The 24,069-nt window shown below is 33.8% G+C and overlaps 1 protein-coding gene across 1 annotated transcript; it reads left to right on the forward strand.

Moving 5' to 3' along the window:
* The first annotated feature begins 22,307 nt into the window (after nucleotides 1-22,307).
* LOC112652217 (peroxiredoxin-1-like) lies at nucleotides 22,308-23,150 on the forward strand. Its single transcript, XM_035707326.2, has one exon. It carries the CDS (start codon nucleotides 22,338-22,340, stop codon nucleotides 22,935-22,937), a length of 600 nt encoding a protein of 199 aa, XP_035563219.1. The 5' UTR covers nucleotides 22,308-22,337; the 3' UTR covers nucleotides 22,938-23,150.
* Nucleotides 23,151-24,069: the final 919 nt, after the last annotated feature.

The following is a 24,069-nucleotide window of genomic DNA, read 5'->3' on the forward strand; positions in this document are numbered from 1 at the left end:
CAAATATAGTTTCATTACAACACTTATTATATAGTCTTTTCCTATTGGTCTGTAATGGGAGATTTTGCACTTGTCAGTTTTCCATATATTTATGGAGCCCAGCTCCAACTGGGCTCTCCCTTCTTTACTCTTGGTTTATTTGTTTATTATTGTATTAGTACCATCTTAAATCTTGATACTGAGAATAGCAAGGACACAATGCATTATTTAGTAATATCTTGGCCATTCTTGTCTATTTGATCTTAAATATAAATTTTAGAGGCAGGTTTTCAAATTCCACAAAATAGTCTTATTGATCAATATGGGGAGAACTAAACTACTTATGGACATCATTTCTTCATTCAATTAGGTCTTCCAGAAATGTATTTAAAAGTTTTATTTTCTGAAGCACCTGGGTAGCTCAGTCGATTAAGCATCTGCCTCCTGCTCAGGTCATAATCAGGGATCTTGAAATCGAGTCCAGTATTGGGCTACCAGCCCCTTCAGAAGCCTGCTTCTCCTTTTGCCTCTGCCTGTCTCTCTCTCTCTCTTTCTCTCTCTCTCTCTCTCTCTCTCCCTCATGAATAAATAAATAAAATCTTTAAAAAAATAAAAATTTTATTTTCTATTTGCTTGTGATCAGAGTATAATAATTAATTTTTTAATTGATGTTATATTTAGCTGTTTATCTGAATCCTATCATGAATTATATTTACCTGTCTGGAGATACTCTACAATTTTCAGGAAAACAAACTCTACAACCAAATTTATATTTATAAATATAAATATTTATAATATTTATAAATAATGATGCCATTTGTATTCCATTTAAATTCTGTACGTATTATTTGTTTTTCTCTCTTATAAAATTAGTGAGGATCACAAATATGATATTCAGTAGATATGTGATAAGTGGAGTAAACAATTTTATCTGGTTGCTGATTATAAGGGACATGATTCTCACACTTTATCATCATAAGTGATATCAGTAAGCTTTCTTTGTAAATACACATTGTCAAATATACTACTTTTTCTTATGTTCATTTACTAAGAATTTTTTTCTAATCATGAATAGACATTGATGTTCCTCAAATATTTAATTGCATTTTTAGTTAGAATGTTTTTTCTTTTAATTTGCTAAGATAATGAATTATATTAATGGATTTTTGAATATTAAAATGACCTCTTAGAATGAATCAAACTTAGTCATGATGCATAAGGAAGCATAGTTTGTAGTATTTGGTTTCTAATATTTTATTTAGGATTTTTGCAACTATGTGCATAGAGGCCTCAAATTTAAAAAAGTGAACAAATCTTCTGTTTTCTAAAATTTTGCATAAATCTTGGAACAATAAGTTTCTTAAAAGTTTAATAAATTGAATAGAAAAAGTTTACACTTGTTTTTGTTTTCATTTCATTTTGCTTTGTGTGAGGTCTTTGTCCGTACTTTTAGTCTTTAAAATACTAAAAATATTTTGACATTTATTTCTTTTCAAATTAGTCTTAGTGACTTATACCTTTCTAGAACTCTATTTCCTTTAAATTTTCAAAAGCATGTTTGTAAAAAAAAAAAAAAAAAAAGCATGTTTGTAACGTTCTTGGGATTCTATTCTAAATTTTTTCTCCTAATTGTATTTCCTTTCTTATTTCTAACAATTTTAATTCACATCTTCTCTTTTACTTTATTCTTTTTTTACTATAATCCTTAAAGAAACAACTATTGTTTCTGTTGATAATCAGTATCAATTTTATCATTTTTTCTAATTGATTAATTTCTATACATTTTTGTTATTTCCCTCTTTCTAATTTTCGAGCACTGTTGAGCTGTTATTTTTCTTACTTCTTATATTGAAAGGTATAAGTTTAATTTATTTTAAAGATTTTATTTATTTATGCATGAGAAACAGAGAGAGAGAGAGAGAGAGGCAGAGACACAGACGGAGGGAGAAGCAGGCTCCATGCAGGGACCGCGATGTGGGACTCGATCCGGAGACTCCAGGACCATGCCCTGGGCCCAAAAGGCAGGCGCTAAACCGCTGAGCCACCCAGGGATCCCCTTAATTTTTATATATTGTGTAACATAGTGTTAATTTCTAAATACTTAAAAATCTCTTTACTTTTGACTTCCGAGTTATTTACAGTTGAATATTTATTTTAAAACTTTATTTATTTATTTTTTAAAGATTTTATTTATTTATTCATGGGAGACACAGAGAGAGAGAGGCAGAGACACAGGCAGAGGGAGAAGCAGGCTCCATGCAGGGAGCCCGACGTGGTACTTGATCCCTGGTCTACTGGATCAGGCTCTGGGCTGAAGGCGGCGCTAAACCCCTGAGCCACCCGGGCTGCCCTAAAACTTTATTTTTAAGTTTATCTTTAGTCATTTATTTATGAATTAATTGCATGGATTTTAAGTGCATTTTGTGATGCAAATTTTGAAAACTCAAAGATTGGCTTGGTAAGCAACTTTCATAAATATTCTATTTTACTTGCAAGGACTATTTACTTTCTTACAATGGAATGTAGAAATTCCTGTAAGTCCATGAAGTCAAACTTATTTTCTATACTTTTACTAATAGTTTTATGGGGGGGGGTGCTCATCAGTACTTTACTCTTCCAGTAGATAAGCATTGAATATTTTCTTGGTGTGAAGTGATGTAATGGTCAAAATGTTTTCTTCTATATTTATGTATTGAATCCTAACCCTTGGAGATGATGATATTAGGAAGTAGGACTTTGGGTAGGAGATCATGAAGGTTGAGCCTTAATGAAATGAAATTAATGCTTTTATAAAAGAGGCCCCACGGATCTCCCTAGCCCTTTCTGCTATGTGAGGATACAAGAAATCTGCAAGGGAGCTCCCACTTGACCATGCTGGCATCCTAATCTTAGGTTTCCAGCCTCCGGAATTGTGGTAAATAAATTTCTCCTGTTTATAAGCTTCTCAGTCTGTGGTATTTTGTTAAAATAGCCCAAACAAACTAAGACAAATGAGGATATGGTAGTAAACTAAGAGAAAAAAACCTCTGCTTTCATGGAGCTTATACGATTTACATTAAGTGAAAGAGGTAGGTTCCAATATGAAATCATGGTAGAAAACTGTCAATTCTTCATTGCATTTGCATAAATTATTACACTTTTTTTAGTTTGTATTATCAGAATGTAATGGACTAGAATTCCTGGAATAGTTTAAAATTTCCTAGAAATCTAAGACTTTTATCATTATATACTGGCTTTCTCATCCTTAATAACATAAAAAATATAATATCTTTTGTTGATGTTAATTTGGTGACAATATTTTTGTTATTATAAGCTACATAGTAGATAAAAATACTGATTTCTAAAACTTATTTCCATATCCTTTATTTTAAATCTTCTCTTATTTTTATGTTTGTAGTGTGCAATTTTTGAAAAGCATTTATTTGGAATGCTTTTCCAAATGCATCTCATAATGCATTTCCTTATTGACATTAACATACGCTCCATATTACATCATTATCTGCTGCAGACACTTGTATCTTCTAGGTCACAGGCCCAATTTGTAGACCTTCTTGCACTATGATGTGAATCCTCTTCAAAACTTTTTCTTATTCTGCGTCCCAACCCAAACTGGTTGTCTTACGAGCTACTTTACAAATGGTTCAACAAAGCATATTAAAATGACATTTATATATTTCCCACAAATTCTATTGAGTCCCATTAAGTGTTCATAATAGGTATCACAATGTTTATCTTTTGCTCTGAGGTGATAATTTTTTTTTAATTCATTGTGGTATAATTTTTATATCACAATATTTATCTATTTGAAGTATACATTCAATGATTTTTAAATTAGTCTGCTAAATTCCTTTAGTAAATTTAGTAAAATTTTACTAAATTATTTTAGTAAATGGTGTATCTACTAAATATACCATTATCATAGTTTTCATAACAAAGGAAAAACTTAATATGATTTAGACACTGGATCTGAAGAAATTCTACTGAGATGGAAGTCTGAATTTGTGAGGTATATTTCATTTTCTGTCATGCATGTAGTATATTAAGACTTTTTTCGACTTCCTCTCATGGGTTCATTTAGCATCAGGCCATTCATGAAGCCAAGATATCCTGTGAAATAATAAAACAATCAGCTTTGGGATACCTGGGTGTCTTGGTTGGTTAAGTGTCTTGCTTTAGGCTCAGGTCATGATCTCAGGGTCTTGAGGTTGAGCCCTATGTTGGGCTCCACACTCAGCAGGGAGTGTGCTTGGGATTCTCTCTTCTCCTCCTCTGCCTCTCTCTCTCTCTCTCTCTCTCTCTCTCTCCCTCCCTCAAATTGATAAATAACATCTTAAAAAGAAAACAATCAGATTCACTCCAATCTGGATGGTGACAGAGAGAGAACTGACATGGCACTGTGCAACACAGTGACGTTTCTGCTGTCCATCCAAACTGCTTCTGGTAGGCTATGCTAAATGACATTAAGGAAAAAGCATTGCCAGCTCATTAGTTGCATACCATGTGCTAGGGCTATGTTGATTTGCTCGATAAAAGAGACAAAATCTGGAACAGCAGCTGTAATTGGAGTCACCACCTGTTTTGGTAATCCAATGCCATTCACCAAAGCTGTCCAATTTCTGCATAGGCCAAATAAGTGAGCTCAATAAGTGAGAGGGAGGCTGATCCTACCCTGCTTCATTCTTGTCTTTGCTGCTATGCATAGGTATGTAATGTTGCTTTAGATTCCTGGTTTCATCTGGATGCCAAGTCCAGGCAACCTGTAATAGTCTGAAGCTCTAGTTATGGGTTTCAGCATTTCTTCTGGGTACAGTCCCAAATTATTTATTGCTCACTTCATTCTTATTTTGATTCACTTTTTCTCTTCATCTTTCATCATCTCCTCCTTCCCTCCTCTTCTTTCCTCTCCTTGTTTTTTTCTTCTTTACAGATTCCTTCTCTGTCTTTACAGATTTCTTCTTCTTTTTTTAAATTTGACAGAGAGAGAGAGCAAGACAGCACAAGCAGGGGGAACAGCAGATGGAGAGGGAAAAGCAAGCTCCTCGCTGAGCAGGGAGCTCGGTGTGGGGCTCCATCATGTCCTAAGACATGGGATCATGTTCTGAGCCTAAGGCAGATGCTTAAAAAACTGAGCCACCCAGGTACCCAGTCTCTACCTTTTTCTTATCTGCCACATTCTTTTTCTTGAAATCGTCTTCACATTCCTGTCATAATACATGTGCAATTGTGCTATGGGATATCCATATTCTAATTGCATTGTAAAAGGAGTCATTTTTTAAATAATATCTAGTCCAGCACCCTGCCAGAAATGGAATTGGAAATAATACAGTCATTACTCATTAGAATAGAATAGAATACACAATTAAAGAATCACAGGAAAAAGTTTAAGCTGTGGTAACATTCTCTGAAACTTTACAAGTTTTCTTTCAGGATTGAAACAACTTCATAGCAACAATTTCTCAAGTTCTAAATTTCCCTGTCTATATATTAAAAAAAAAGACAAATTTTTTTTAAAGCAGGCTTCCCATTGAGCCAGAAGCCCAATATGGGTCTCCATCGTAGGACCATGGGAGTGGGGCTCAAGTCCAGGACCCTGGAACCATGACCTGAGCTGAAGGCCAATGCTTAACTAAGTGAATATAGGCAATAATATTGTACTATTATTCCATATTATAGGTATCATTACATTGGCTATCATCTTACAATATCTAAATGTATCAAAGTAACCTGCTGTACACCTTACATTTATACAATGTTACATGTCAAATTGATTCAACTAAAAAACAAGAAATGTATGAGTTTAAATAGCTGCAAGTCATACTCAGTGCTGTCAAGTTTTCATTTTGTTTTTGTTTTTTGTTTTGTTTCCTTTTGCAGTCACTATGGTAGGTATGAAGTAGTAGCTCTGTATCGTTTTAATATGCAAGTTTCTTCTTTTTTTTAAGGTTTTATTTATTTATTTGAGAGTGAGAGTGCATGAGCTGGGAGAGAGGCAGACTCCTTACTGAACAGGGAGCCTGGTGTGAGGTTTGATCTCAGGGTGATTTATTCACTATTAGTGTTATGATACTTCTTTATGTAATTGGCAAGATTATTTATCATCTCTACGCGTTGCAGTGTTTTCTCCCAATTTTTGGTTTTCCTTTTCACTTTCTTAGTATAGCCTTTTAAGAAAAAGCCTTATTTTTTATTTTGGTGAAGTTCAATTTGCACTTTTCTTTTAGGTTTTATAATTTCTATGTACAGTTGAAGAAATTATTTCCCAAACCCAAGATCCCCAAGATTTTCTTCTACATTTTCTTTCAGAAGTTTTATTGTCATGGTTCTTACTTTAGGTCTCTGATTAATTTTGAAATATATTTTATGGTATTAGGGAATCATTTTATTACTTATGTATATCCATTTTTTTTCCACATTATATGCTCGAAAGACAACCCTTTCCCCTGGAATTGACTTGTTTCTTTAAATCAGTTGATTATGTGAATCTATTTTTTGAACTTTTTTTTGACCTGGATGTCTACTGTGAGGCCAGTTCACCGCTGTCTAACTTTATGCCAATAGTAATATGAATGAGTTTTAGCTCAAGTTTAGCTTAGTAGGAGCTTATTGTAAAAATTTAGAATGGCACACTGGGGAAAAATGTGAAATTTGTATTCAGACAGACAATGTTTTAACACTTGAGCTCTATCAATTTCTAGCTGCATGATGTTTGTATTGTAACTTTTTCCCCATGAATATCAGTTTCTTATTGTAAGATTGTTACACCGGATAAACAACATTTAATTATATCCCAGGACCTGATAAATGGAAAATGCTTCATGAATGCTAGGTCTCTTGATCCTTTGTTCAGGATGTTTTAACAGAAAAAAAGATTAGCTACTGTGTTTATGATAGATAGTAACACCCATGTTATGCATTCATGAAGAAAAAAAAACAGATAACTTCTTCAGCTACACGTGTACTTTAACTTGCTATAATAATTTCTACCCTATTTTGAGCAAAGCCGACATTTTTTACTCATGCTTAATTGCAATATATATAAAAAATTAGAAGCATAATTTACTGTATTTTCAGATGGCATCTCTTTCTAAGGAATTATTTATTCTTTGAGTTATAATAAATTGTATACAAAATATAGTAACAATGTTCTTTTCATTACACTGAATAAAATGGATATTTTTTCAGCATTTTAATATGTTTACATTAGAGACTAGTGGCCTAATTTAGAAAACATTTGCTATTTTGTACTTTACATAAATCACAAACTAATTTATGCATTCTAGTTTATGCTGCTAAAGCTCATTTCATGAATATTGGGAAGACATTTAACTCACAAAAAAGCATTAAGTATTTGAATGGATGTTTTTGAAGCATGGTGGAGAATGAAAATTGGAGGGAAGTCTGGGTTTTAGAATTCAGTAAAGCATTGTTTATATTTGCTCTGTAACTTCATGACACAAAATGCTGTATAGTTATAAAAGTTGTTCTAACTAATGTCACCCCTTACTTCCCAAAACCTCATAGAATAAGGGGTCCATAGATTTTGTAGGAAATATCCAATGTTACCATTTGACTCTGGCTACCTAATACTTGAGTATTTTGTAAGTGGAAAATGGTAAAAGCTAACTTTCCCTGATCTAACAAATGCTATATGTTGCTATCCAAAGGTAATTCAATGTAGAGATGTCTATTTGAGGAATTTAAACAATTTGGTTCTTCTGATATGTAGGAAATGTTGAGCCTACCATTTTTTGGAAGACTACTGAAAATCAGAGTATTTACAAAAATCCTTAAATCATGTCTGAGTTTTCAGTACGCCTATATCCCATGCCTTATGGAGCAACATAATTATACATTAATGGTTATATTTTTATAAATACTAATGTAATTCTCTTGTCTATATGCTTTATTATTTGCCTAACTTATTCATCTCAAGTATATTTGGGAGGCACCCAAGTATTCAACTCTTTGTAATATGAAATTTATGCAAAGAAATTTATTCGATTCAATTTTTAAAATGTATGAGTTATAGATGACACAGAATACACTATAATTGTGTATTTGCTTTTCAAAGAATTCTTTATTTAATCTATTTTTTGTATAGGTTGTCAGTTTTACATTGAGCTAGGGTTTGTTATTCAGGTATCATTTTTGTTATAAAAATGAATATAGAAAAGTGTACAAATCACAAAGTCACAGCTTGATGAGTTTTAGAAGGGAACTCACCTGTGCAATCACTGAGATTACAGAACACACATAGACACACACACACACACACACACACACACACCATATTACTATCACCCCAGAAGCTCCCCTAATTCCCTTTCACAGTCACTGGCCTCCCCAAAGGTAACTATTATTTTTACTTCTACCTTCAAACAGTTCATTTTCTTTCTTTTTAGCCTTATATAGATGAAAACAAACAGGTACTGTTTTTGTACCTGTCTTTTGATTAACATTTGATATTCAAAATGTCATTGCACTTATCAATAATCTGTTATTTTCATTGATTATAGGATTTTATTATATGATGATACCACAATTTATCCATTTGGTTCTTGGTTAGCATTTTGGATATTTACAGTTTTTGGCTAATACTAATACTATTACACTAGTATCATATTCTCATGCACATATTTTAGGAAATATATTTAAGCATTTATTTGGTGTATAGGCCCCAGAGAGGAATTACTAGTTCATAGAAGATAATTCAAAGCAGCTTTTGAAGAGTTGATTCCAATTTAAACTGTTACCAGAAATGTGTGAATGTTATAGTTGCTCCTCTGGCTTTTAGAATACCTTAGAATTATATGGTTTGTATTAGTTATGCTAGTGGATGTGGATGTGTTTTGTTATACTTTTAATTGACATTTCCCTCAGGGGTACTGATGTTGAGGACTTTTACATGTGTTTTGGCTATCGAGTATCCTTTGTGGTGAAATGTCAATGCACAACCATGAACCCTTTTTCAGCTGGGTTGCTCATTTTTCTCCTCAGCTTTTTATTTCCCCTTAATGATTTGTAAGGTTACTTTATATAGACTACATACAAATCTTTTTTGAGTATTTATATTAAACTATCTTCTCCCATGCTGTGAGTTAAATTTTATCGCTCTTAGTTCTGTCTTTAAAAAATGTCTTTTTAAAAAGATATTTATTATTCATGAGAGACACAGAGAGAGAGACAGAGACACAAGCAGAGGGAGAAGCAGGATCCTTGCAGCGAGACCAATGTGGGACTCAATCCCTGATTCCGGGATCATGCCTTGAGCCAACGGTAGATGCTCAACCACTGAGCCACCCAGGCGTCCCTAAGAATTATTTCTTAACTTGACTCTAGTCCAATTATTGATCTTATACCTTGACGGTTGGCACATTTTGAGTCTTGGGTTAAAATCAGTTCCTCCAGAGTCATGAAAGTATAATCCTTCATAAGAATATGTGTATATAAATATGTTTTTAGTTAATAAGCTTTATTTTCTAGAGCAGTTTTAGGTTCAATTGAGTTCAATTGAGTTCAGCACAATGGAGTGAAGACTATAGAGTTTACACATATCCCATTCATCCACTGAAGAACATCTTGATTGCTTCCAAGTTTGAAACTTGCTATAAATTAAGACTGCAATAAACATCTGTGTGTAGGTTATTTTATAGACTTAAGTTTTCAATTCATTTGAAAAAATAACAAGGAGTGGGATTGTAGATTGGATGGTGAGAGTATGGTTAATTTTGTAAAAACAAACAAACAAACAAACAAACCCGTCAAACTCTCTTTCAAAGTAGCTGCACCATTTTGTACTCCCCCCAGCCATGAATGAGAGAGTTCCTATTCTTCGACATTCTCACCAATATATTTTGTGTTGTCAGTGCTTTGGATTTTGGCCATTTTAATAGTTTCCTGGTAGTATAAACAGATTGTTTTTATTTATAATTCCCCGTGCTCTTTTATTTTTTTATTTTTTTTCCTAATGCTCTTTTAATTTATAATTCCCTAATGACATGCAATGTTAAACAGCTCACTTCTTTGCTTGCCATCTGTACATCTTCTGTGATGAAGTGTCTGTTCAAGTCTTTCATTTACTTTTTAATTAGATAGTATCTTTCCCTATGGTTGAATTTTAAGAATTTTTGTGCACTCTGGACCTATTCTGTATAGTCCTTTATCATATACCTCTTTTGCAAATATTTTCTTTCGGTCTATGTCTTGTCTTTTCGTTCTCTTGACATAAATTTAACAGAGCAGAACTTTTAAGTTTCAATAAAGTCCAATGCAGCATGTTTTAGGGTTGCATCTAAAAAGTCATGGCCATGCCCAAGGTCATCTAGGTTTTCTCTTATGTTATCTTCTAGAAGTTTCACAGTTTTGCATTTTACGATTAGATTTCTGATCTACTTTGAGTTAATATTTGTGAGGGTGTAAGGTCTGTGCTTATGTTAAATGTTTCTGCATGTGGATGTCCAGTAGTTTCAGGAGCATTTATGAAACAGACCATCTTCACCTGATTGTATTGCCTCGGCTCCTTTGTCAAAAACCAGTTGACTATACCTCTGTGAGTCTATTTCTGGTCTCTCCATACTGATGCATTGACCTATTTATCTATTCTTTGACTAATACCACATTGTTTTGATTACTGTTAACTATACAGTAAATCTTAAAGTCTTAAGTGTCAGAGGTATATAGAGAAGTATGTTCTTTAATTTCTAAGTATTTTTAAATTTCCTACTTATCTTTCTGTGTCTCCATTTTTTATTAAGGGAATAGTTCTAAGTGTGACACACATATTTTTTGTCTAATTTTTCCATTGCTTTTAAAAGTATTTTTGGGAGTTGATCTCAAATATATCCCTATGTTGTAAAACACTTTGATTTATTTTTTCTCTTTGTATTTTATCTATCACTTGGTTAGAAATCTTTCTATACCCTGAGAGCAAATATTTACATATATTCTTCATCCAGAATTTATTGTTTGTGCTTCTCTTCCTTCTTCTTGTTAGTATTTTACTAATACCTGATATTTAATTTGCTATGTGAGGAACTGACTTAGCACAATTTTTCATGAAATAGCAGTCCATTTTTTAAAAAATATTTTACTTATTTACTCATGAGAGACACTAGGCAGAGAGAGAAGCTCCCCTTCAGGGATCCCCATGTGGGACTTGATCCCAGGATCCCGGGACTATGCCTGAGCCAAAGGCAGACCCTAAACCGCTGAGCCACCCAGGTGTCCCTTGAAATAGCAGTTCAAATGTCCCATTAACATAAATGAGTGACCTTATCTATTGCTACTGATTTATTATAATTTTATGGAATGAACTATTTTGTGCAATATAATTGTTTCTCTATTGTGTATTCTATTCTGTAGATAGATGTAATCACCCTTGAACAAATAACACACTGTAAAATTATAGCACATGCATGATATGTTTGATATATCAGGAAGTAATCCCAGTCTCAACAGTTGTGGAACTTAATAGATCTTTTCTGAAATTTTTTCAGTGTATGACTATTTCTGTTGCTTTGCATCAGTCCATCGCTTAGTTTTACCAGTATTTTTAAAACTTTTAACTGTTATTTGAGACATGTAGTGGTATCTCATCAGCATTTCAATTAGAATTGTCCTAATTATTAAACTTTTAATTACATATTAGGTACTTAGTTACTGTTTATGTACTTTCTTTGTTAAATGTCAGTCTTTTATGGCTAACTCTCCTTTTTTATTGAGTTTTAAATGTTTTTCATGTTCTGAATATCATATACTTACCTGTTTATATTTTTAAATATAATTTCACAGTTGTGTTTGGCTCATCGAATCCTTAAGGTTATCTTTTGAAAACCAAAATAATAATAATAATAATAATAATAATAATAATAATAGGGATCCCTGGGTGGCGCAGCGGTTTGGCGCCTGCCTTTGGCCCAGGGCGCGATCCCGGAGACCCGGAATCGAATCCCACGTCGGGCTCCTGGTGCATGGAGCCTGCTTCTCCCTCTGCCTGTGTCTCTGCCTCTCTCTCTCTCTCTCTCTGTGTGACTATCATAAATAAATACAAATTAAAAAAAAAGAAGAAAAATAATAATAATAATAATAAAGTTCAGTTTATCTTTGTTTTAAATTATAACTTATTCTCTTGGCATCTCATTTTAATCTTTTCTAACTCAATGTCAAAACATTGACTTGCTTTTCCTTAAGTGTTCTGCAATTTTTTAAAAAGATTCTATTTATTTATTTATATATTTATTTATTTATTTGAGAGAGAGAGAGAGAATGCATATGTCGGAAAGGAGCAGAGGGAATAGGAGAGAATCTCAAGCAGACTCCTTACTGCACAGAGCCCAACACAGGGCTTTATCTCACAAGCCTGTTTATGATCTGAGCCAAAATCAGGAGCCACCCAGGCACCCATCAGCTCCAATTTTTGAAGCCCACCACCTATACATAGGTTTATAATTTACCTTAAGTTTCAGTTTTATGTATTTCTTTTTTTCTTCAGTTACATTCAGTATCATTTGTTGAAAAATAATCATTTGTCTATTGAAAGACTTTGGCATTTCTGGTAAAAATCATTGGATTAATATGTACATGTTAATTTCTCAATTGTCTATTTTGTCCCACTACTCTGTATGTCTATCCTTTTTGAATCCCACACTGTTTTAATGACTGAACTTGTACGATGAGCCTTGAAGAGTAAGTCCTCTAAATATATACCTATTTTTATGTTAATTGTTTAACTATTCTAGTTCTTTTATATGTGCATATACATCTTAGAAAATATTTGACAATTTCTATAAGAGTAGAATTAAATTTTAATTGGAATGTTGTTAAATCTTCATTAATTTCTGGAGAATTGAAGTATTAACACAGTAAAATCATTAGGTCCATTAATATAGCATATCTCTTCATCTGTATCTATGTATTTTTTACTCTTGCAACAATGGTTTGCATATTCAACAATGTTTTGCAGATTCAATAATGTCTTGCCCATACTTAGGTAAATTTATCCATGATATTTTATAATTTATGCTATTGTAAATGATATAACTTCCAAATGCTTATTGCTGGTGTAGGCAAATATAATTGATTTTCTATATTGACTTTATACCTAGTGACCTTATTATATTCTTGAATTAGGTCTAATAGCTCTTTTGTAGATATTTCAGGGTTGCCTGCATACACAGTTGTGTTACCTGTAAATAAAGAGAGTATTCTCTTTTTCCTTCTATGACTTTTATACCTTTTGCTAGCTTCAATTGTACTATCTAAGGGTTCCATTGTAATTGTTAAGTAGAGAGTACGCATCTTTGTCTTATTCCAGGTTTTACAGAAAAATTAGTATGTCACCATTGAGGGTGATGCTAATTATAGGTTCTTCATGTATGCCTATATTAGTTTACTAAGGCTGCTGTGAGAAAGTACCACTTCCTGAATAGTTCAAACAACAGAACTTTATTTAATCACAGTTTTGGAATGTAAAAAATCCAAGCTCTCAATGTCTGCATGGTCAGCGACTTCTATAGGGTCACTGAGGGATGGATCTGCTCGACTTTCTCCATATTTACCCTGTATCATTTCATTGTCTTTCCTCTGCACATTTCTGTGTCCAAATTTCCTTTGTTTATTAGGACACAAATCAGATTGGGGTCACCTCAATTTCCCCCATTTTAACTTAATTACCTCTATAAAGGCCCAACTTCAAATATGGAGAATGCACCTCATATTCTGAGATACTAAAGATTGGGACTTCAATATATGAGGTTGTTTTTGTTGTTTTTTGGGGGGACAAAGAAAATGAAGAGTATAGTCAAGGTAGAGCCATTGTATATTTAAGGAATTTGGAAAATGCTCAAAATAAAGCATTAATATAAAAATTGAGACAGGAAATTGTATATACAGCATGACCCCAATTTTGTGATCCAATTGTGTACTTCTTGAAGAAGATATACCAAAAATTGATTTTATTCCCTCCGGATTAAGCTTTTTAAACATTTTTTTCATTCTACATTTCTATTTTTTTTAAGATTGTATTTATTTACTCATGAGAGACCCAGAGCTCACGCGGGAGAGAAGCAGAGACACAGGCAGAGGGAGAAGCAGGCTCCATGCAGGGAGCCCGACGTGGGATTCAATCCTTGGACTCCAGGATCACGCCCTGACCTGAAGGCAGGCACTTAACCACTGAGCCACCTAGGCATCCCTCTTTCTTTCTTTCTTTCTTTCTTTCTTTCTTTCTTTCTTTCTTTCTTTCTTCTTTCTTTCTTTCTTCTTTCTCTTTCTTTCTTTTTCTTTTTTTTTTTAAGATTTTATTTATTCATTCATGAAAGACAGAGAGACAGAGAGAGAGAGAAGCAGAGACACAGGCAGAGACACAGGCAGAGGGAGAAGCAGGCTCCATGCAGGGAGCCAGACGTGAGACTCGATCCCAGGTCTCCAGGTTCACGCCCTAGGCCAAAGGCAGATGCTCAACCGCAGGGCCACCCAGGCATCCCGGCATCCCCATTTCTATATATATTTTTTAACCCAAGTTGTGCCTTGTGAGATCAAAACAGAACACACTACAATCATGCCTTTCATGAAAATGTGGCTCCTTTATTTTCCATATAAAAATGTGGCACTCACTTTCCCACTGTCAGTGGAATCGGTTAGAAAAGTAAACCTGTTCATTAGGGTACTCCTTTTCATGTGGTTGGAAGACACACTTCTGGAATAGAACAGTCCCTTCCAGGTATTTGTGGCCGCTCTGAGATAACGGATGATTGTTTAAGGTTTCTCTCCCCTCTCCCACTCCAGGATGGGAGCTGGGGAGCTCAGCAGATGGCATACACCCTGTGTAGCCTTGCCCACTGTGCCTCAGCTCTCACCAGGCTTTGGTTGAGACCTCAGAAACTCAATGGGGACAAGCCGGGCCACACTCATGTTCCTGGGGCAAATGGGAGACTTTCTAGGTGTCTTCTATTGGCCTCAGCAAGCCTGGAGTTGACCTTGCTGCTCCCAGCAGGCCCTGCACCGTTAGCAGCACAGGTGGCATTGCTTTGTCTCCTTAGCAGGGACAGACTGAGGGCTCCATCTCTGTTTCCATCAGTTTCTCTGTCTCTCCTACTATCCCTGCCGCCCCACCCCCACCCAGTGGGGTTTGTGTTGCATCATCTTTCCAGCTCTCCAGATCCTGAGCCTCTAGAAGCATGGTGGGTTTGATTTTTTCTTTTGTCTTTGTCTTTTTTTGTTTTTAGATTCCATATGTAAGTGAGATTATACAGTACTTGTTTGACTTCATTCAAGGTCCCTCTGTTTTGTCATGAATGGCTGGACAATATTCCAATGTGTGTGTGTGTGTGTGTGTACACATATTTTCTTTTCTGTTTATCTGTCCATGGACATTTAGGTGGTTTCTCTGTCTTGGCTATTGTGAGTAATGCTGCAGTGAACATGGTGGTGGTGATATCCCTTTCATACTGGGATTTTGTTTCTTTTGGATATATACCCAAAACTGTAATTACTGGACCTTATGTCAGCTCTATTTTTAATTTTTTGAGGAACATCCATACTGTTTTTTTAGAGTGGTTGGACCAGTTTACATTTCCATAAACAGTATGCAAATTTCTCTTTTTACCAACACTTGTCTCTTGTCTCTTTAATAGTAGCATTCTAATAGGTGGGGTGATACCTCATTTGGGATTTGAACTCCCTGATGATTAGTCATGTTGAGAACATGTTGGCCATTCAAATATCTTCTTTAGAAAAATGTTCTTTTGTCCATGTTTAATTGGACTATTTTATTTCATTCTTCTTCTTCTCCTTCTTTCTTCTTCTTCTTCTTCTTCTTCTTCTTCTTCTTCTTCTTCTTCTTCTTCTTCTTCTTTTTCTTTCTTCTTCTTTTCTTCTTCTTCTTCTTCTTCTTCTTCTTCTTCTTCTTCCTTTCTTCTTCTTCTTCTTCTTCTTCTTCTTCTTCTTCTTCTTCTTCTTCTTCCTTCTTCTTCTTCCTTCTTCTTCTTTCTTCTTCTTCTTTCTTCCTCTACTTCTTCTTTTGCTATTGAGTTGTCTGAGTTCTTTATAGATTTTGGATATAACCCTTTATCACATATATAATTTACAAATATTTTCTGCTATTCCATAAGTTACCTTTTTGTTTTGTTGATGTTTTTTGTTTGTTTGGTTAGTTGGTTGGTTGGTTGATTTTGTTTTCTGTTCAGATGCTTTTTCATTCAGATGTGGTCCTGTTTATTTTTTATTTTGTTGCTTGTGGTTTAAGGTCATGTTAAAAAAAACAAAAAACATTGTTCAGATCCACAGCAAGAAGATTTTCCTCTGTGTGTTCTTCTAGAAGTTTATGGTTTCAGGGTTTTTTTTTAAGATTTTTTATTTATTTATTCATGAGAGACGGAGAGAGAGAGAGGCAGAGACGCAGGCAGAGGGAGAAGCATGCTCCATGCAGGGAGCCTGATGTGGGACTCTATCCTGGGACTCCAGGACCAAACCCAGGGCCAAGGCGGCGCTGAACCACTGAGCTACCCTGGGCTACCCTATGGTTTCAAGTTTTAAATTTAAGACTGAATCCATTTTGAGTGGTTTTTTATGAGTGGTATAAGAGAGGTGTCTTTTTTCCATTTTTTTGCATGTGAATATCCAATTATGTCAGTACCATTTACTGAAGAGATTACCTTCTCTCACTGAGTGTTCTTGGCTACTCGGTCGGATATCAGTTGATTGTATATGCATAGGAGTGTTTCTGGGCTTTTGATTCTGTTCTGTTGGTCTATAGGTCTGTAATTATGTCAGCACCATACTGTATTGATTACTATAGCTTTGTAATGTGGTTTGAAATCAGAAAATGTGGTGCCTCCCACTTTGTTCTTCTTTCTCAGGATTGCTTTGACTGTAGTCTATAGAAATTTTATGATTGTTTTTCTACTTCTGTTTTAAAAAATGCAATTAGGATCTTGATAGAGATTGCATTGAATCTGTAGATGGCGTTGGGTAACACAGGCATTTTATTATTTATTTATTTATCTATCTATCTATCTATCTATCTCTCTATTTATTTATTTATTTATCACAGACATTTTAACAATATTTATTCCAATCTATGAATACAGGATATCCATTTTACTTGGTCTTCTTCAATTTATTTTATCACCTTGCTGTTTTCAGTGTAGAGATCTTTAACCTCCTTGGTTAAATTTATTCCTATATATTTTATTGTTTTTCATGCTATTATAAATGGGACTGTTTATTTCCTTTCAGATAATTTGTTGTGAGAGTATAAAAATGCAACTGATTTTTATGTTAATTTTGTATCTTTAAACATTGAATTCATTGATTAGATCTAATAGTGTTTTGATGGAGTCTTCAGGATTTTCTACATATAAAATTATGTGATCTGCAAGTAGAGACAATTTTACATCTTAATTTATAATTTTGATGTCTTTTCTTTCTATCTCATGATTTCTCTGGTTAAGACTTCTAGAACATGTTGAATAGGAGTGGTGAGAATGAGCACCCCTGCTTTATTCTTGATTTTAAAGGACAGGTTTTCAACATTTCACCATTGAATATGATATCAGCTGTGAGATTGTTATATATGGCCTTTATTAGGTTGAAAGATATTCCTTCTTTCCCTAACCTAAGAGTTTTTATCATGAATGAATGTTGAATTTTGTCAAATGCTTTTTTTGCATTTGTTAAGATGGTCATATGACTATTATGTTTTATTCTATTAAAGTAACACATCACATTTATTGGTTTGCATATGTAGAACCAGCCTTGCATTTAAGGGATTAATTTCACTTCATCATGGCATATGGTCCTTTAATGTGCTGCTGAATTTGTTTTGCTAGTATTTTATTGAGAATTTTGGAATCTGTATTCATCTGGGATATTAACCTATGATTTTCTTTTCTTGTGTTGTCCTTATCTGGCTTTAATATCAGAGTTACGGTGGCATTGGCATTTGAGTTTGGGAGTGACTTTTTCCTTTTCAATTTTTAAAAGTGAGTTAGAAAAGGATTGGTGTTAATTCATCTTTAAGTATTGGCAATATTAAAACAATGAATCCATCTGGTGTTGGGCTTTTCTTTGTTGGAAGATTTCTGATTACTGATTCAATCTCCTTACTGTTTAATTCATCTGTTCAAATTTTGTTTCTTCTTGATTCAGTCTTTTGAAGGGACACAGTTCAGCCCATGGCAAACCTTTTGCTGAGTTAATGAAGTTGATGAGACTATTTTCATGGATGAATGTTGAGTTTTGTCCAGTCTTCTTTGTTATCCATTAGAATGACTATGACTTTTCCTGAATAGTCCATTAATATACTGAATTAAATTAATTGATTTTCTAATTTTAACCAAACTTCACTTTATCACAATTTATTATGTTTGCAATATTGCTGAATATGTTACTAGGATTTCATCATAGATTTTTGCTTCTGTGCTTTTTGGGGATACTACCCTTTAGTTTTCTTTTCTTGCTTATCTTTCTTTTTCTTTTTTTCTTTTCTTTCTTTTTTTATTTTTTAGAGAAAGAGAGAGAGAGAGAGCAAATGAGTGCATTAGCAGAGAGGAGCAGAGGAAGAGGGAGAGAGAAAATCTTAAGCAGGCTCCCCCTGATGTGAGGATAGATCTTACAATCCTGAGATCATGACCTGAACAGAAATCAAGAGTCAGCTTAATCAATTGAGCCACCCAGACACCCCCTGTCTTTATTTGGTTTTAGTATCAAGATATAACTGGACCAATAAAATGAGTTGCTAAATGTTCTCTCCTAATAAAAACAATCAATACTATTTCTTTCCTGTATGTTTGATAGATTTATACCGCTGTCACTAACTTGCCTTGGAATTTTTGAGAAAAGTATTTCAACTATAATTCAATTTTATTAATCCATAATGGACACTTTCAGTTACCTATATACTCTAAAATGAGCTATAGTAATTTTATTGTATGTCAAAGATGGGCAAGTAAATCAAGAAATGTTGTGGAAGAAAAGAAAGGTCTGCCCAGGCAGACCTGAAGGCAATTTGAAAAAAGGAGACACAAGCTGGAGAAATTGTTGTTGAAATATTTTTGTCCTTTCCTCTTCAGACCAAATTTTCACATATCAAAGAATGTTAAAAGGAAACCAGAGAACTGGTCACTTTGGTTAAAAAAAAAAATTCCTATGTACATTTCACCTATAATTTTGATTTAGCCGTTAAAATGTAAGTAGACATTTATTTTTATTTACATTTTAGTCATTCTAAAAATATAACTCCTCTTATTATTAGTGACTTATATGGTCATAAGAAACCAGTATCAGGATGCCGGGGTGGCTCAGCAGTTGAGCGTCTGCCTTTGGTTCAGGGCATGGTCTGGGAGTCCAAGGATCCAGTCTCACATTGGGCTCCCCACAAGGAGCCTGCTTCTCCCTCTGGCTATGTCTCTGCCTCTCTCTGTGTGCTTCTCATGAATAAATAAATAAAATCTTTAAAAGAAAAAAAAAGAAAGCAGTATCTTCAAGACTCCTATTATCGAATCTTTAGCATCTATCACTGCACATGAAGCAGCTGTTCTCATCTAGCTATAGAGTGCACGTATGATCACATTTCTGTAGTTGTGAATACAGAGGCAGTAACAGATACCACAATGATGTAGTATGGTGGCTGCAGAGTCAGATGGGAATCCAAGTCAAGCTCCAGAGTGTGCTTGCTCTGAGATCATAGGCAAGTTATTTAACTTATTTAAACTTTCTGCTTTACTCTCTACCTGTAAGATAATGATGGCAAGTATATCATGGGGTTCTTTCAAGGATGAAATGATTCAGTTCTTGTAAAGTGTTTGGAATAGTACCCCAAACATAGGAAACCCGCCATTATCATTGTAAATATGTGCCCTCTTGAAAAACGTAAGGTGGTTGTTTCTGATTATTTCCATTATTACTTTGTATTTCCAATGGCATTCTTTGGAGACTTAAAATTCCTTGAAAATTTTGCAGATGTGGTTGGTTCAAACATCAATATTGATTTTCTAACCCTAAAGTCATTAGCAAGGGTGTTCTGCTTTGATTGAGCCTTAAAAACTCTTTTATTTAAAGAGAGCATAATAAGTTAAACAAACAAACAAACAAAGGACAAAGCAATCAAAGTTAGTAAATAGGCTGGCCATATGTAAAAATGATGTGCCAGAAAATCAAAATGTGTCCCCTTCTGCTTACACTTGATTCTGAGGAAACACAGCAAAATATTTTCTCATATTTGCATATACATATATATATATAAACTAATTAATTATGTAACTGTACAAAACTTTACCTTGCTGTGTCTCTATAATATATAATGTATATAAATAATTATGTAACATATAAGTTTCTCTCTTTATACATGCACAATTGTTTCAACAATTTTTTTTTTGTTTGTTTCAACAATTAAGTACCAATTCATTCTTCAGATTAAGAATATTTACTAAAAATTTTCTGTACTTACTGCTCCTTTTACAAATGGAAACTATCTTCTAATATTGTCTCCTTTGATAAAAGGAGCCGTACAAATAAATGAGCACTCTTCAAATTTCCTAATTAAGTCAAAAAATACTTACAGCACATACCATGAAAGAGAAACGACTTGCTGGTGACTGTTCTATTCTTCATGCCAATATAAAAATTGTCTCGGCAAGTAGACCTTATACTGATGAAGAATTTTGAAAAAAATAGCTTATCATTTATATTTTTACCCAAAAAGCAGATACCTCTTGATACCTTAAAGGAAAATAAAGAAGGTGGTAATTTTAGTTGTAGAAGATTTAGAATTAATTGCAAACAAAAGTTATATATTTTAAAGTCAATTGAAGCCCCATTTTGTTGAGCTAAATATGTCTGGCCCTATTAAATTTTATAATTTATAATATTGACAAGAATAACAAACGCATTTAATCATCTAAAGAGGATTTAATACAAATGTCAAGTGCTTCATACTATGTATCAGATATTCTCTATGCTAAAAGAAATGCAGTACTCTTTAGGAGACAAATAATATATGCATTATCCTTTGAAGAATATGTGTGGCTACATATAATCAAGGAATGAATTGCAATTCTGGCTATCTATTACATTTTGAAAATAAGTAACTATAAATAAAATATTTTGTCAATTTTTTAAAGTCATTACCTACTAATGCCTCTGATATTTATGAGTACAAAGATAATGCATTTCAGTGAAACCAAACCAATTTTCTGAATGATATGAAATAATATTGCAAGCTTTTTTTTTAATGCACTAATATTGAGATTGATGATTAAGGTTTACTTCTAAAATAGGCATAGATTCTTCAGCTATTTGTGAGATTGTTATCTAAAATCTCTGAAAAATAAAGTAAAATAATGCTTTCCTGTATGCTTCCTACTTTACTTTCAAATGAAAAAACACATTCTGTATGCTTTTAGTGGGAAGCAAAATAGAGTAGGTATCAACATATTATAGATTTCTTCCACCCTAGTTATGTCATTTTTTTTTTTTTTTAGAAAACTCACTGTTTTTCTTGAATTAATTTGAATTATTTTCTACAATAAGATTTCAGGTTAGGTGAGCTAAAAAAATATTTACAGATAAATTATTAAAAATATAAAGTGGATTTTTAAAATTATAAGATACAAAGCCTGGACATATTTACTCAAACTATAGAAAATCAAAGATAAAGAAAAAATTTGAAAGAAGAAAAATGAGAAGAACCAACCTTATGAATAAAGAAGCAAAGATAAGAATTATGTCTGACTTCTCAGAAATCATGCAAGCAAGGAGAGTTGAATATTTAAAAGGTTGAAAAAAGAAAAACACCAATCTAGAATTCTGTACCTGTAAAATTATTCTTCAAAATTAAAGGAGAAATAAAGACTTTCTCAGAAGAAAAAAGTTAAAGGAATTTTTTTGCCAGTATATCTGCCTAGAAAGAAATGTTAGGAGAATTTTGTTAAGAGAAAGAAAATTAGGTAAGTCATAAACTAGGATCTACATTTAAAAAGTAAAAGCATCTGAGAAAGAATAAATGGAAGTAAGATAGAATTTATTTTTTTAAAGCTTATAAAATTTTTATTATAAAAATAAAACCTTAGGGAATATAGATATTTGTAAAGCTTTAATCCTTTTGCAGAAAACTTAGAAAATATAGAGGAATTTAATTTATCTTATTATTATTTTATTATTATTTAATTTATCTTATTAATTAATCCAATAATTAGCAATGTGTTTATAATAATAGTGATATTATATTCAATTATGTATAGTTATGCACATATTTACACTTATGTATAAGTGAAATGAATGATACTAATAATACAAGGACAAGGTGTCTTCTTCCTGACTGGTCTTCGGTGGTTAGTCTCTTCAGAGCTGCCCATAGCAAGATGTCTTCAGGAAATGCCAAAATTGGGCATCCTGTTCCCAACTTCAAAGCCACAGCTGTTATGCCAGATGGCCGGTTCAAAGACCTTAGCCTATCTGACTACAAAGGAAAATATGTTGTATTATTCTTTTATCCTCTTGACTTCACCTTTGTGTGCCCCACAGAGATCATTGCTTTCAGTGACAGGGCAGAAGAATTTAAGAAACTCAACTGTCAAGTGATTGGTGCTTCTGTGGATTCTCATTTCTCTCACCTGGCTTGGATCAACACACCCAAGAAACAAGGAGGACTGGGACCTATGAACATTCCCTTGGTATCAGACCCCAAGCATACCATTGCTCAGGACTATGAAGTCTTAAAGGCTGATGAAAGCATCTCGCTCAGGGGCCTCTTTGTCATTGATGATAAAGGTATCCTTTGGCAGATCACTGTAAATGACCTTCCTGTTGGTCACTCTGTGGATGAGAGTCTGCGACTGGTTCAGGCCTTCCCGTTCACTGACAAGCATGGGGAAGTGTGCTCAGCTGGCTGGAAGCCTGGCAGTGATACCATCAAGCCTGATGTCCAGAAAAGCAAAGAATATTTCTCTAAGCAGAAGTGAGCGCCTCGCCATTTTAGGGCCGGGCTGTAGTGGGCATCCATGAAAACAGAATCTTTTTTTGTACTATTGTCATGCTTAAAACAAGACTTTAGACTCTGCAGATGTGGTATGTGGTATGGGACAAGACAGGCCTTTCCTGCAGGGTTTGGGGAGGCCAGCCTTTCTTCCTCTGGAGAGAATGGTCTGAGCTGTGCTATAGGGCAGGCCAACTGATATGTACAATAGCGGGGCATCACTTTTGATCTTTTGTTGTTTCTGTTAAACTTGAACTGAGAAAAAAAAATAATACAAGGACAACAGGGAGGAATTAGGAAAATTTTGTTGTCATAAGTTATTTGTACTACCCATGAAACAACATAGATTTTTTTTTTCAACATAGATTATTTAAAAGCAGACTTGCATTAGTTGTAAATGTATATTGCAAAAATCTAGGACAAATACCTAAAAAAACACAAAAATATTTTTTTAAAAAAAGAAATATAATTGATATACTAAGGAAGCAGAGGAAATGCAATCCCATAAAATGCTCAGTTAAAACTACAAAAAGGAGAAAAATGGCGGAAGACAAAAATATGAACAATAGAAAGGGCAAATAGTTATTAATCTGTCTACATCAATAGTCACTTTAAATATCAATGGTCTAAACACTCCAGCTAAAAGAGATAGAATGAATGAAAAACAAGAATCAGCTGTTTTTTCTACATGAAACCCACTTTAAATACAAAGATATATACAGGTTAAAATAAAGGGGTGATAAAAGATGTACCGTAGTAGCACTAATCAGAGGAAGCAGGAATTGCTGTTTTGCAGACACAACAGACTTCAGAGTAGGAAAATTGAATATGCACCTAATAATAGCATCTTAAATATAAGAAGCAGAAACTGATACAACTGTGAGAAATAGATGAGTCCACTGCCATAATGGAAACTTTAATACCCATCTAACAGAAATGGACAAATGTATGGGAAATCTCTTCACCTTCCCATCAGTAAATCTAAAACTGTTTTAGAAAATAGACTGTTGGGGCACCTGTGTGGCACAGTCAGTTAAGCATCTGCCTTTTGCTCAGGTCATGGTCTGAGGGTCCTGGGATGGAATCCCCAATTTGGACTCCCTCTTCAGGGAGAGGAG

This window comes from Canis lupus, chromosome 13 (assembly GCF_003254725.2).
Source record: "Canis lupus dingo isolate Sandy chromosome 13, ASM325472v2, whole genome shotgun sequence".
NCBI lineage: Eukaryota > Metazoa > Chordata > Mammalia > Carnivora > Canidae > Canis > Canis lupus.

What these genes read in the sequence shown, in the direction of transcription:
- LOC112652217 (XM_035707326.2), top strand. Translation starts at nt 22,338, where the DNA reads ATGTCTTCAGGAAATGCCAAAATTGGGCATCCTGTTCCCAACTTCAAA.